The following is a 13499-nucleotide window of genomic DNA, read 5'->3' as shown; positions in this document are numbered from 1 at the left end:
CTTATCAAAAGGGATCTCCAACTACAAGAAAGACTGACTAGAGTGAAAAACTGCAAATCCATTGCAAAAGAAAAAAGAAAAGCTGAGCAGATCAGGGGACACCCTTCATGCTCACCTTCAGAAAGAGAAAATGAAGGGAGCAGCAGACTCCTGGGAGGAGAAGGAGGTTTCAAAAGCTGCGGTTCAAATCTTTCTGCAGTATGCTCGTGAGAATGAATAGAGTACCCTAAGGTTCAGCATATTCCTACTGTACTGGAAAATATGCTTATCATTAAAGTCCAGAGTGTTAACCTCTTAATCCAGGGACACAGATTTATAAAAATTGTGAAGGACAATTCTATAACTAGGTGCTAGAAAATTTGAACTTACTACTACTACTATTAATTATTTCTATAGCGCTACCAGACATACGTGGTGCTGTAGAGTCACAAAGAAGTCAGCCCCTACTCAAAAGAGTTTATAATTTAAACAGACAAGATAGGTACCAGTGACCTGGATTGGCCACCGTGAGAACGAGCTACTGGACTTGATGGACCAATGGTCTGACCCAGTAAGGCTATTCTTATGTTCTTATGATGTCATAGATACAGGGGAACGGTTAATCTGCTAGCTGGGTTGGTGGGCAGAGGGGAGTAGGGATATGGTTTGAAGGCTAAATCAAAAAGGTGGGTTTTCAGTCTGCTTTTAAACAAGGGAAGGGGCTTGGCAGACAAAATTGGGTAATTTATTCCAGGCATAGGGGGCAGCTAGAAAGTCTGGAACTGGCAGTGGAGAAGAAGGGTACAGCTAAGAGCAGCTTATCTGAGGAACGGAATTCTCTGGTAGGTATATAAGGAGAGATACTGAGGGGCAGTAGAATGAACACACTTGTAGGTCAGCAACAGGAGCTTGAACTGAATGCAAAGGCAGATAGGGAGCTAGTGCAGTGATTTAAGGAAAGAGATGACATGAGTGTAGCAAGGTTGGTAGAAGATGAGTCGTGCAGCAGAGTTTTGTACAGATTGCAAGGGGTAGCGGTGGCACTGCAGCAGACTAGTTAAAAGTAGATTGCAGTAATCTAAACGTGAGGTTACAAGAGTATGGACACAGGTCCAGGTAATGTGCTCAGAGAGGAATGGGCAAAATTTGATGATGTTGTAGAGATAGAAGCAGTTGTGCTTATTACCCACACCATTCAAAGTTAAGTTGATGTTATGTATTATTTTACTTTATTTCATTTTTGATTTAACGTTATTCAGTCTTTGCATGGTGGAGGAGACTGTGAACAACTATGATGGTCTCCTAAACAGCTGCTCAGTGATTTTTTCACTGGGACCTCAGCTGTGGGTCTGAGTGTTCACTTAACCACATCAGCTATGTGTTGAATTAAGTATTTGTGTTTGATATAAAGAAGAAAGGTGATTAGTGAAAGAGTTATTTAACAGTATCACCTTGGATAAGTGAGTTCCCTTGCAGTTTTTGAGTAGAGATAGAAGCGACAAGCCTTAGCAGTTTGTTGGATGTGCGTTGAAAATGAGTGGTCAGAATCGAAGACGACTCCAAGGTTGCGAGCAGAGGAGACTGGAACGATGACAGTATTGTTCTCTCAGGGTTTCCACAGCAGGCATTGTTTCCAGGTCTTGCTGCATTTTTGTCAGGTAGAAACTGACGTTTCAGCCACCATGCTATGGCTTTCTTCAGCATGGTAGCTTAAACGTCAGTTTCTACCTGACAAAGACGCAGCGAGACCCAGAAACCGATGGCAGTATTATTTATAGAGATAGAGTATGGAGGAGAAAGAGCAGATGGTTTAGGAGGAAAGAGGAGCAGCTCAGTCTTGGACATGTTTAGTTTCAGATGACGGCAGAAAGGCAGCAGACAGGTCAAGAAAGATGATGATCGAGTAAAGGCCCTTAGATCGGCCATGAACAACTCACTGCAGACTTTGGCGAGGGCAAAAGCCAGATTGTAGACTATCAAGAATCTGTCAAGTTGAAAGGAAGTCCAGGCAATGACAGAGAACAGCATGCTCAAGAAGCTTGGACAGGAACAGAAGATGGGAGACAGGAAGATAGGTGGACGGGCAGATGGGGTCCAGCAAGGGATACTTGAAAAGCGGCTTAACCACTGCATGTTTGAAGGTAGCGAGGACAGTTGCACTTACACACATAAGCACCTTAAGTGCTATTCTATAAGGGCACAGCTCGTAAGTGCTATAGTGCAGAAGAGTGAGGGCCATATATGTGTGTGGAATACCCAGTTACATGCATAACTTTAAAAAACTTAGTTATGCATGCCCATACCACATCTGCACACTAGAAGTTATTCCGACTGTACGATTGGTGTAACTGTTGGTGCGTAAACATAAAGTATATTAACAGCAAGTTACGTTTGTGTTCTATAAATAGAATCTTAGTGATCAGATGAAGTTATAGAATAGGTGCTTCCTGTGCAGCATTGGGGCACCTAACAGGAGGCATTTAATTATAGAATTTCTCCCTTAGGCCTGGATACTGTAACTGGCACCGTTGACAGCGGTCGCCTTAAAAGTGGCCGATTGCGTGTCAATCATGTGACAGTGCCTGGTACAGAATCATGGCTCCAGCAAAGGTAGGCGCCGGAAATGTAGGTCAGGGTTTTCCAGGCCTACATTTCTGGCGCCTACCACAGTGGCGTTAGGTGGCCTAAAGTACCTACAGAGGCGCAATTCCAGCACCAATTTTTTAAGCACCAGTACGCGTCTTGAAACTCAGTTAAAAAAAAGTAATTTAAACAGCGTTTTTGTTTTTTATATATTGAGCTTGGGTGCCTAAAAATTGGCACCGGTTAGAGAATCCGGGCCTAGATAATTGAAGGCAATTCTCTTGTGTGCCTGGTAGGCACTTAAGCTACAAAACAAAAGTAAGCACCTATTTTCCTTTATAGAATGCTAGCATAACTGGGTGTATATGCAAATATACACTTAAAGGCTGGCAGTTTCACCAACTATGCAGCTAATGAACTCTCTCATATGTATTTACTGTGGATATTTTGAAAACCTGACTAGCTTTGGGATGTCAGGACTAATTTGATAGCCCCAGGCATTTGTGTATGCATGTCCACATACATGCTAAAGAGAAATTCATCAAACAGCATCAGACGGACCTTACCGTGACTTAAAGCAACCCTAATGCTGCAGGGCCTAAAATAGTGCAGCGATATTTATGTCGCTGCATGTTACTAAGTATAAGATGCAAAATATGCAAAAACAACGGTAAAATAAGCCCAGCTCTTTGCTGGGGTTATTTTACTGTCTGGGAGCATTGAGTCATGCAAAGCTGTGGCCCGATGCTCCTGAGTTGCAAGGATGAATTCCTCCACTCCTGCCAGAACCCCTCCTTGAATCAGCCCCCCTGGCCTCCATCACCCCTAATGGCTACCTTAAATATCCACTGACAAATGGCACTCCTAGAGGCAGTCTCGTGCTCCTAGATAGTAAAAATGACCCTAGTGAAGAGCTTTGTGTGGATCGATGCTCCTGGGCTGCTGAAATAGAACTGCTTGCGAGGTTGCCGAATCCCACGGGGCATCAAGGTGTAGTAAAGAGTGAATCTTTACTACACCTTGTTGAATCCCTCCCTAAATACATCAGAACGCCATTGGTTTTTCATTAGCTTGCCACCAGAACTGGCCAAAAAATACCACAAAAAGGTGAAACATTCAAACATATCTTTGTTTATAACTCAAGGACTGAAATAGCATCCCTATTTGTAAAAGATGCCCTAGGTAAAACTAAACCCCCTTAACTTCCAAAATTCTAAGTGTTGAGCCTTCCTTAACATTAAAATTAACCACACCACACATCACTCTAACATTCTCATTTAAAATACATGAAAAAAAAGTTCACCCATCAAATTTCTATCCCTATGATGAGTCAAGGCCCAAATACTTGGCTTCTTTTTGAGTATAGTAGTAAATGACTTACAGCTTTCAGCGGTAAAACACTTTAAGGATTATAAATGTTTGAGCACTTGTCAACATAAGATAGAGATTTTTTAAATTAAATTAAAAACACAATCCATAAGGAGAGACTTTTGAAACAAAATTATTGAATGACATTCCCCAAATCAAATCATTCACCCAATTGCTGGAAACCAGCTGAATCCCATATAAAAGCTTTACAAGTTTTTTATTTTACAATAGAAAACACTTACCAAAATCAGCAATCTTGGCATTCATGTGTGCATCAAGCAGCACATTTTCAGGTTTTAGGTCTCTATGGACAACCATGTGCCTATGGCAGTAATCTACACCAGAAAGAATTTGCTGGAACAGACGTCGACTCTCCTTTTCATCCAGCTGAGAAAGAGGAGATGAATAGCTTGCTTTCAATTCAATATACTTAAAAATAATCCAACTTTGGATTTCAATGCCTAAAAATGGGCACTTGTACAACAACCTTGTACAACTTGTACAACAACCTTACATTTATGGGCCAGATTTGACCAGGAGTTAAGGCAACATAATACTAAGATCTCACTTTAGCACCAACAATAATACTATACTGGAGTAAGAAGTCAAAAATATGCCCACATACCACTTTTTAGAGGAACACAAAAATAACTGCTGCTTTATGAGTTATTTACTTTAATTTTTTATTTAGCACTAGTTTTTTAGCCCGTTACATTAATGGGTGCTAGAATAGATGTGTAGACTTAGGCATTTCTTTCTTTCTTTATCTTTCTTTCTGTGTGTCTTTCTTTCTGTCTCTCTCCCCCTGTCTTTCTTTCTTTCTGTTTCTCTCCCTGCCCGCTGTCTGTCTTTCTTTCCCCCCTGTCCACCTTTCTTTCTTTCTGGCTCTCCCCCCTGTCCAGCAGCACCCTTCCCTGCTCCCCCTGTCCAGCAGTAGCCCTTCTCCCTTCCTTTGACCTCCCCCCTGTCCATCAGCACCCCTTCCCTGCTCTCCCTGACCAATATCCGCTAGCGCTGGCCCGCCTCGCATTATCAAAGTGGGTCGGCCTAGCAAATGCCCCGCGGCTGCTTGATGAAACTGCGACTGTGGCTGCTACCGCTGCTTGTCCGAGGGTAAGAAGAGGCATCCAGGCAGTGGCAGCGTAGTCAGAAGGCAGGAAGTCAGCCGGCATTGGAGATCAGGGCAGAAGGCAGGAAATCAGCTGAGGCAGGCACTGCACATGCACAGCATGCCACCACAGATCACGGAGATTAAAGTGCGTATGCGCGCTAAGGGTTTTATTATAGTGGATTATTAGTATGCTGCAAATATAAGATTTTAATGGGCTAATAAAACACATAACAATTCAAACACAAAGCAAGGATTATATCCATTATGTATCAGAAGATTAGGTTCTTACCTTTGCTAATCTTCTTTCTTGTAAATCCACACTCTGTTCCTGGACAAGTGGGTTATATATCTCATGTCTGCTTGTAGGAAGACTCATTTAAATAATTTTTTCAGACCCTCCCCTCTTACCTCAGGACTGCCCTCTGGTCTCCAGTTCATGCAAAAGCAGACAGTAACACCTGCAGAGGACAAACAAAAGAGAGGGGTCCGGGGGAAATCTCCAAAAAAGTCTAATCTGCTCATAACATTAAAATTTTGTAACACTTGAAACAGGTTAGCAAACCGAAACACCTAAAAACAACTGTGCTATAAGGAGACGCAGCCTGCACTAACAACTAGGGACCCCCAAGGTAAAGTGCATAACATGTTTGGATAGTACTCTTAGAAAGGCTAACCAGTACTTATCAAAGGCAGACAATCAGCGAATCAGCAACTCCTAGGGTGGGTTAAGAACATAAGAATTGCCACTGCTGGTTCAGACCAGTGGTCCATCGTGCCCAGCAGTTTGCTCACGCGGCAGCCCCCAGGTCAAAGACCAGTGCTCTAAATGAGTCCAGTTTAGCAGGAATTTTTCCAAATTGTAAAGGAATAGAGTTTGGATTTACAAGAAAGATTAGCAAAGGTAAGAACCTAATCTGTTCTTGTACAATTCCACTCTATTCCTGGACAATGGGACGTAACAAAGCAGTCCCGTAGAGTCAGAGTGGGACTGATGAGCCTGCTGCCCAAACAGAGAAACCTAAAGCAGCATCCTGCCTGGCTGCCACATCAATGCAAGGACCAAGTAGCGGTTCAGAACATGGCTGCTCGCTTTAACAGCCATCCTCTGCAAATAAGAGCATGAATCTGCAGTATCCTGCCCCGCGGAGTCCAACTAAATGGTTTTTTTTAACAAAAACAAAGCTTGTAGAGGCAAAAAATAAACTTTAAATTTAATACAGAAAAATCCAAGATAGCTACCGCAGGAAAAATTTTCAAAAGACAATAGCCCGGGAAAAGCACAGGAAACCTCAAACATGGTGATTTTAGGATTTTAGGGTGCGGGAGAGACTAGGGTTAACTCCCAAATTGCCCATAAACAATTTTTTTAAGACCCCCAAAATCGCTGTGACAGGTTGTCAGCCCTGTATTCACTATGCCATGTGGTGCTGTGAGTTACAGTAAAAGAAGCATACAGGGAGATTCTGTGTCTCACAAGCCTTGTAAACTGGACTGCTGGTCTTCCGACTTCCCCATCAGTCCAACTCCACCACCAGTCCAACTCCACCACCTCAGGACACACCGTGTACACATTTGGCGGATGAACGCAGTCATCCCCGATCCCAGACACACCTCTACAGAGCTTTGCAGTCTGCCCACAAACCCACTAGCGCACTGTTCTTCAACCGCCAGTCCGTGGACCGGTACCGGTCCGCAGAAAATTCCTGCCGGTCCGCGAAGGGCCGGCGAGATCGACGCAGTTAAATTTCCTGCCCCGGTGGTGTTGGCGTAAATCTGCTGTTCCTCCCAGCCTTGGGCGATCAAGACAGGCTGCCGATGTCAGGCATTCCCTCTGTGAGTCTCGCCTATGCGGAAACAGGAAGTTGAAACAAAATAGGCGGGACTTAGAGAGGGAAGGTCCCAACGTCGGCAGCCTGTCTTGATCGCTGCCCCTGCTGAATCGCCGAAGAGGGCCGCGGGGAAGGTGCAGATGGAAAGGAGAGAGCTGCAGGTGCAGGTAGAAGGGAGATGGTCAGCGTGCATGGGGGGGTCAGCGTGTGGATTGGGGCCATCGGCAGCGTCTGTGCTGAGTCTGCCCACATGCAGGCTACGGCAGGGAGGGGCCTCTGGCTCAATTTGGGCGGCCGCAGTGCAACGCTGTTTGTGCCGGCTTTTGGGGGGGGGGACCGCGAATGTGCAGGACGTGCAGGAGCAAGATCATGGGGAGCCTTCGACAGTGGCTGTCTCCCCTCCCAGCAGCTCTCGTACTTGCCAGGGTAGTGATTCACTTCGGCAACTTCCCCTTTCCTCAGAGGCGGCAACAGATAATGCTGCCTAAGTAAATCACTGCTGCAGGCAAGTACTGAGAGCTGATGAAAGGAGAGGAAGCCACTGTTGGAGGCTGGGAAGCTGCTGGATAAAGGGAGAGCTGCTACTGGACCTGGAGGGAGGTAGGAGAGATGCTACTGGGAGAGGAGGCGGGAAGGTAGAAGGAAAAAAGGAAGGAAACAGCTGGCAGGGAGATTACAGGAGGGGACAATGGAGAGATCAGATGAGGGAAAGGAGAGAGATAGAGGAATGAGAAAGTAGAGAGAGATTGATGCTGGAAAGGGGGTCAGCAGAGAAATGAGAGAAGGATAAAGATGCTAGATCTGGTGTAGGAGAGATAAAAATGAAGAAAGCAGTGAAGCTGGAATGAATGACGTAAAAAAGGAGAGAGGAGGCACAGGCTGGATGGAAAGGGGAGAGGGGCATAGAAAGAAGTCAGATACATATGGAAGGGCAGACAGTGGATGGAACAGGCAGATGCTGGATTGAAGAGACAGGGCAGACTCTGGAAAGAAAAGAGTGAAAAGAAGATGAAAGCAGAGACCACAAAAGGTAGAAAAAAATAATTTTATTTCTATTTTGTCATTAGAATATATCAGATTTGAAATATATATCCTGCTAGAGACATAACTGGGGACTGCAAAGCCCAGGCAGTGCTTCTTTAGCTTCCAGCTGGCTTAGGGCTCTCTCTGACCAGGGGGCACTCCCCTAACACTATTCCTGTCATGTGTCTGCAGTATTCTGTTAGCATGATATTTCTGTGTAGCATTCTGTAATAAACTTGGCTTGTTCAGTTTTCTTCATAGTAGAGGGGATATATGTGAAGGGGAGGGGAGACAGGGTTTTTGTTGGTCCTTGATCTGTATATTTGTATTTATAAAATGACAATTGTACAGAATATTGTTTCTTTTTATACTTTAATAAAATACGTTTAATATAAAATCATAACTGAGGCTTGTGTGGATGGGATCAGATGGTTTGTGGGGACCAAGCTTGCGGAGACGGGGTGGAAATGTGTTTTTTTTAAATTTCAGTCTTAGTAGTTTGCAGGCCACAAAATAATTATTTTATTTCTGCCGGTCCACGGGTGTAAAAAGGTTGAAAAATACTGCATTAGCAGACAAACCTGGGGTGAGCCAGCCCCCAATCTGAAGGTGCAGGCTGTCCAGGAGGTACACTGCAAAACAACCAACTCCCTGGAAGCAGACTTAACCTGCAAAGTGCGATCTCCCACAGCCAGAGCTGTTCTCGCGGGGAATCTCTGAAACATGAAGATGTGAAGTCGCGTGAAAAATTGAATAGAAGAAAAAATTAAATACAAGTAGAAAAGACTGGCTCATACTGTCTCGCTTGTAGAAAAGCAACTGGAGACCAGAGGGCAGTCCTGAGGTAAGAGGGGAGAGTCTGAAAAAATTATGTAAATGAGGCTTCATACAAGCAGTCTCACGACATGGGATGCATAACTCACTTGTCCAGGAATACATGGGACTGTACAAGAAACTAAAGTTAAAGAAAAAATAAACATGAGCAGAGAAGATTAGCTCCCACTGTCTCACATGTAGGGAAGTCAGAGAGCAGTCCTGAGAAAAGAAGGAGGTTCAAAAATATGTAAGTGAAGCTTCCTACAAGAGATCTCACTAGGTGGGATATATAACCCACTTGTCCAAGAATAGAATGGGATTGTACAAGAACAGTTCCTTAAAGTGCTTCTGCTAAACAACTGCAGAAGTCAATAGTCTCCGTTCTCAAAGCAAGCTGTCAGATGTGTGACAGCACCTTCTAGCTAGGTGAAGCAAAAGAGGCAAATGCCTCTCGCTTGTGCCCCTCCCCAGCCTTGCCTCTCACCTGTGCCCTCATCAGCCTTACCCCAGCTTCTCGCCTATGCCCCTCCAGTCTTACCCCAGCCTCTTGCCTGTGCCACTCCACAGTCTTCTTTCAGTCTCTCTTGTGCCCCTCACTGCCTGAAACTGCTTCTCTCCACCCTGCACCACAATTGGGCTCTGTATATATTTGAGTTATGCAAGAAATTGAGGGAAGTCTTGCAGTTTTCAAGTCCTGTGAGACTTCCTCAACTTCTTGCATTGCGCGACTCAATTAACTGCATAGCTAGGTCGCAGTTCAGGGTAAAGAACAGCAGTTCAGACAGTGCTGCAGTAGGAAAATCATCTCTTGGGGGTTTGAAATCCCAACTGTCAAAATGCAATTTTTAGGCACCGAGGTGTCAATGTTTCTATGCTGCAGAGTGTCAGCCTAGCTATCGCTACCATTCAGCATTTTTAGTATTTCCAATATCTTCTCTGACACTTGCTAATTTGGTTCTAATTTGGTTTTAATTTGGCATGGCCTATTGCATTACCATTACCAGGGTCAGAGATAATATTATCCCATATCCCATACTTAGATACTCTCTCAGGACATCTTGGTACCTTTATACCTGAACCTCTTGAAAAAGCTTCATGCATCCCTTATGCACCGTTCATTCGCTCAACGACGGGTAAGATATAAGCATACTGGGGTCCCCCGCCCAGATGATGGCCTATACAACCTAAGACAGAGGTTTGAACTCATAATGGGAACTGTTTACGGACTATACAATCTATCTTCATAGCTTGAAGATTCTGCAGGACAGGGGACGTACTGTTGGAGGTAAGCGAGGGTACCACAAGCTTCCCTTCATTTCAAAGAATAAAAATAAAAATAAAAAAAGCATGGGAGATGTCAGCCTAGCTATCGCTACCATTCAGCATTTTTAGTTGGCATTACTTATGTCAGCGAAGGCCTATGGGAAATTATATCAATCTGACTTTGGCATGGGAATGCAGATAGACCCTGAGGGCAGGGAAACTGTTTTAAGTATCCCTGATATGTTTCAAGTAGCCCTGATTGAATCATGACTAGCTAAAAGGTGTTAATGTCTGATTAAGAGGGTGCTTAGGACAATGGGTCCAGGTGCACAGATCAAGAAGATAGGCTGCTTGAATGGGACAAAGAAGCCAGAGACTAATCCCATCTCCATGCCTGTAAATATCACACCCTCCTTTATCAATTAAATTAACCATTGTTTCAAACAGTTTACAAATTCTAAACAGAAAGATACTGGGACATACAATAGTTTCTATATTCAGAATAAGATTCCAAGGTATAAAAGCCTCCTCTCTGATCTATCAAGCTATCTATCTCTGGAGGAGAGGGGTCTTGACTCTCCCTCTCTTTCTCTGTCTATCCTTCCCTTTATCTATGGAACATGAAGCATCACCCCTTCCCCCTTTCTCTCTCTCTGCCTTTCCCTGGAACTTCACGCTTCCTTCTGGACTCTGTAAGGCAGGGAAACTGCTTTGCTCTCTACTTAATTGTAATGCTTAATTATTGTAATACTTCAGAATATTGCTTTTCTGTAAGACTATTTCTATAATATATTCTTTATGCAATCACCTCTGGCTGTGCCTCTTTGATTCTACTTCCTGGTGAGTCATCTGTGAGGGAACTGAACCTGGGACCGGGCGTTTGTCAGGGCACCTCGCACTTAACCCCTACCACCTAATATTGGGGGGCCACTAACAAACCTGACATAGAGCTACTGAACTACTTCTCTAATAAAAATGCAAGTTGTAAGAAATACCAGAATTGTTTCCTTTTTCTCCAAGGAATAAATGTACATGAAATAGATACAGGATGTTATAAAAGACAAAATCTTGTGTAATATTTACCCGTCCATTCTTACAAATATAATCAAACAACTCTCCACCAGAAACATATTCCATCACCATAAAGATGTCAGTTGGTGTGCTGATTACTTGGTATCTGTTGAAAAAAGAATCTTTAGTTATTCCACTGTATATTCATAATCTAAAAGTATAAAATTCTGTACATTCATGACTCTTTAAAATGCATGGGAGATATATTAGTACATTACACATAACCTTCCTGCATAATGCTGTGTGTTTCTAAAAACAAAGTTTGAATCACAGACCAGTAACAGTATCCAATATGCTGCAAAAATGATACAGACAACCTAATATTTAAAACAAAACTTTCCAAACAAAGAACCCTTAAAAATATAGTGCAACTCATTCAGGAAGCTGCAAAGTAGATTCCATTCCTCTTAATATTTCAAAATATTGAAGACTGTATATATTTAAGAAATCAGAACCTGCCAGACACACATCCAACTGGGCCAACAGAGAAGCAACAATGATGCTGCAGCGTGGAAAGTCCTTTGAAAGAATGTTAAAAAAAATGCAAATTAAAAAAAAATGTTTTAAAAAATGCAAATTTTCTAACATTTCTTAATTGTATACATTACTACCCTTAAAGCGCAAGTTTTGTTTAAAGTGACATAAATTACTCCCTCAGTGAAGTTCCTATAATATAATTTGGAATTACCGAATATACTCGAATATAAGTCAATCTGAATATAACTCGAGACTCCCATTTTTTACCAGTCAAGGTCCCCATTTTTACCAGTCATTTTTTCAAATTAATTTGGATGTGATACAGGAGCGCTGATCCTCTTCTGTTGTTTGAAGTCCCCTGACTTGATTTTTCATTTGCATGTGATCTACAGATGGTGGTAGTGGTGTATTTTTAAGGACCATGAAGCTTTAACTGAGGCCTTTTTTCTTCACATATATTTTTTCCACACAGGTTTTTTCTTCTATTAGGAATATTAGCAAACAGTGGGTTTTTTTTGTTTTTTTGCAGTCTGCATTCTTATATACATGGGATAGTATGGCTGTCTATGGAATGTCAAGCATAATATTTTTCATTTTAGTTTGGTGATTTTGATATTATGCTTCTTAGATATAGTAAGATTACAATAATTGAAATCACTCATTATTATACTGTTGCCCAATTCTCCCAGCTTTCCTAATCTCTGAAAACATTTCTTCATCTGGCTGCTCATTTTGTCCTGGGGAACAGTAGTTTAACCCTACCTTTATATTCCTTCCCTTCACACATGGAATGTCTATCCATATGGATTCCACACTGCTATCTATGTCATGCATAATGTTTATTTGATTCAATTCCATCATTAACATATAGCCTGACCCCCACTCCAATTTGATCTACTCTATCCTTGCGATATAATTTGTACCCAGGTAACAGTGTCCCATTGATCGCCCTCCTTCCACCAGGTCTCCAAGATGCCTATTATATCTATCTCATCATTCAGTGCTATATACTCTAACTTTCCTATTTTATTTTTTAGGCTTCTAGCATTTGTATAAAGATACTTCAAATTGTGGTTTTTTTTCCTTGCTGCTGAAAAGATGTGGAAATTTTGAGTCTGCCTTCCTCTTAAACCGTCCTGGCTTTCTTTCACCATTATTGGAATCTCTCTACTGGGACTCTCTAAATATCATGTTTCAATAGTAATTTGACTTGTTCAGTTTTCTCGACAGTGGAAGGGAAATTTGTGAAGGGAAGGGGAGACAGGGGGTTTGTTAATCCTTGCTCTGTTTTGTGGTTTATAAAATTACAATTGTTCAACATATTTTTCCTTTTTATACTTTAATAAAGTAAGTTTAGTTTAAAATCATAACTATTTGAAGCTTGGGATGGGATTAGGCAGTTTGTGGGGATGGGGACCAAGCATGTGGGAACTGGGCAATGACAGGGATGGAGCTCACGAGGACAGGGCAGTGATGGTGATAAATTTTTTTCCCTAATTCTGGATGAGCAGGCAATATCCCAGTGCTCATGAGCTATGCAGAAGGAATCCACTCCAGCTTTTGAATCCCTCCTCCTTCACCAGAAGGCTCTGCTGCCCCCTTCAGTTTGTCCCAAAGCAGACGATAGCCCCGTAGAGGAAGACAAGTGAAGGAGGAGTACGGGGAACTCCCCGAACAACTCCATTCTGCTCTGAAGTCAAACAGGTTGAACATTGTCAATCAACAATCAAATCAGAAACATTTATGTTGTACAATTATAACCCCTCAAAGTGTTATAGTAATAGTATAGGCTGTAGACCCTGAAGGCCTGACTAGCATGCAACACGTTCTGGAGAGAACACATGCAAGCCTCCAGTCAGGGAACCTTATATATTGTGGTCGTCCTGGAATCTAGCACTTGGAATTAGTGCCATGCGGATGGAGCTGGAACGGCAAAGCTGCAGTTTGCATGCCTGAGACAGATAAGACATGACCATCTG

At 42.7% G+C, this 13499-nt stretch overlaps 1 protein-coding gene across 5 annotated transcripts in view; it reads right to left on the bottom strand.

Moving 5' to 3' along the window:
- PRKAA1 (protein kinase AMP-activated catalytic subunit alpha 1) overlaps positions 1 to 13499 on the bottom strand; it is a 78534-nt gene that overhangs the window by 39341 nt on the left and 25694 nt on the right. For 2 of the 5 annotated variants that reach the window (XM_033932259.1, XM_033932268.1), the window contains exons 3-4: positions 11056 to 11149; positions 4173 to 4317 (exon numbers count right to left, since the gene is read on the bottom strand). In XM_033932259.1, coding sequence (XP_033788150.1) covers positions 4173 to 4317; positions 11056 to 11149 — 239 coding nt within the window. Of the gene's footprint in view, positions 1 to 4172; positions 4318 to 11055; positions 11150 to 13499 lie in introns of those variants that run through there. The other 3 variants (XM_033932287.1, XM_033932278.1, XM_033932308.1) reach the window with 3 other exon arrangements.

The sequence above is a fragment of the Geotrypetes seraphini genome, chromosome 1 (assembly GCF_902459505.1).
Source record: "Geotrypetes seraphini chromosome 1, aGeoSer1.1, whole genome shotgun sequence".
Lineage (NCBI taxonomy): Eukaryota > Metazoa > Chordata > Amphibia > Gymnophiona > Dermophiidae > Geotrypetes > Geotrypetes seraphini.
Note: the sequence above shows the minus strand (reverse complement) of the source record. Positions and strands in the feature narration are given on the sequence as shown.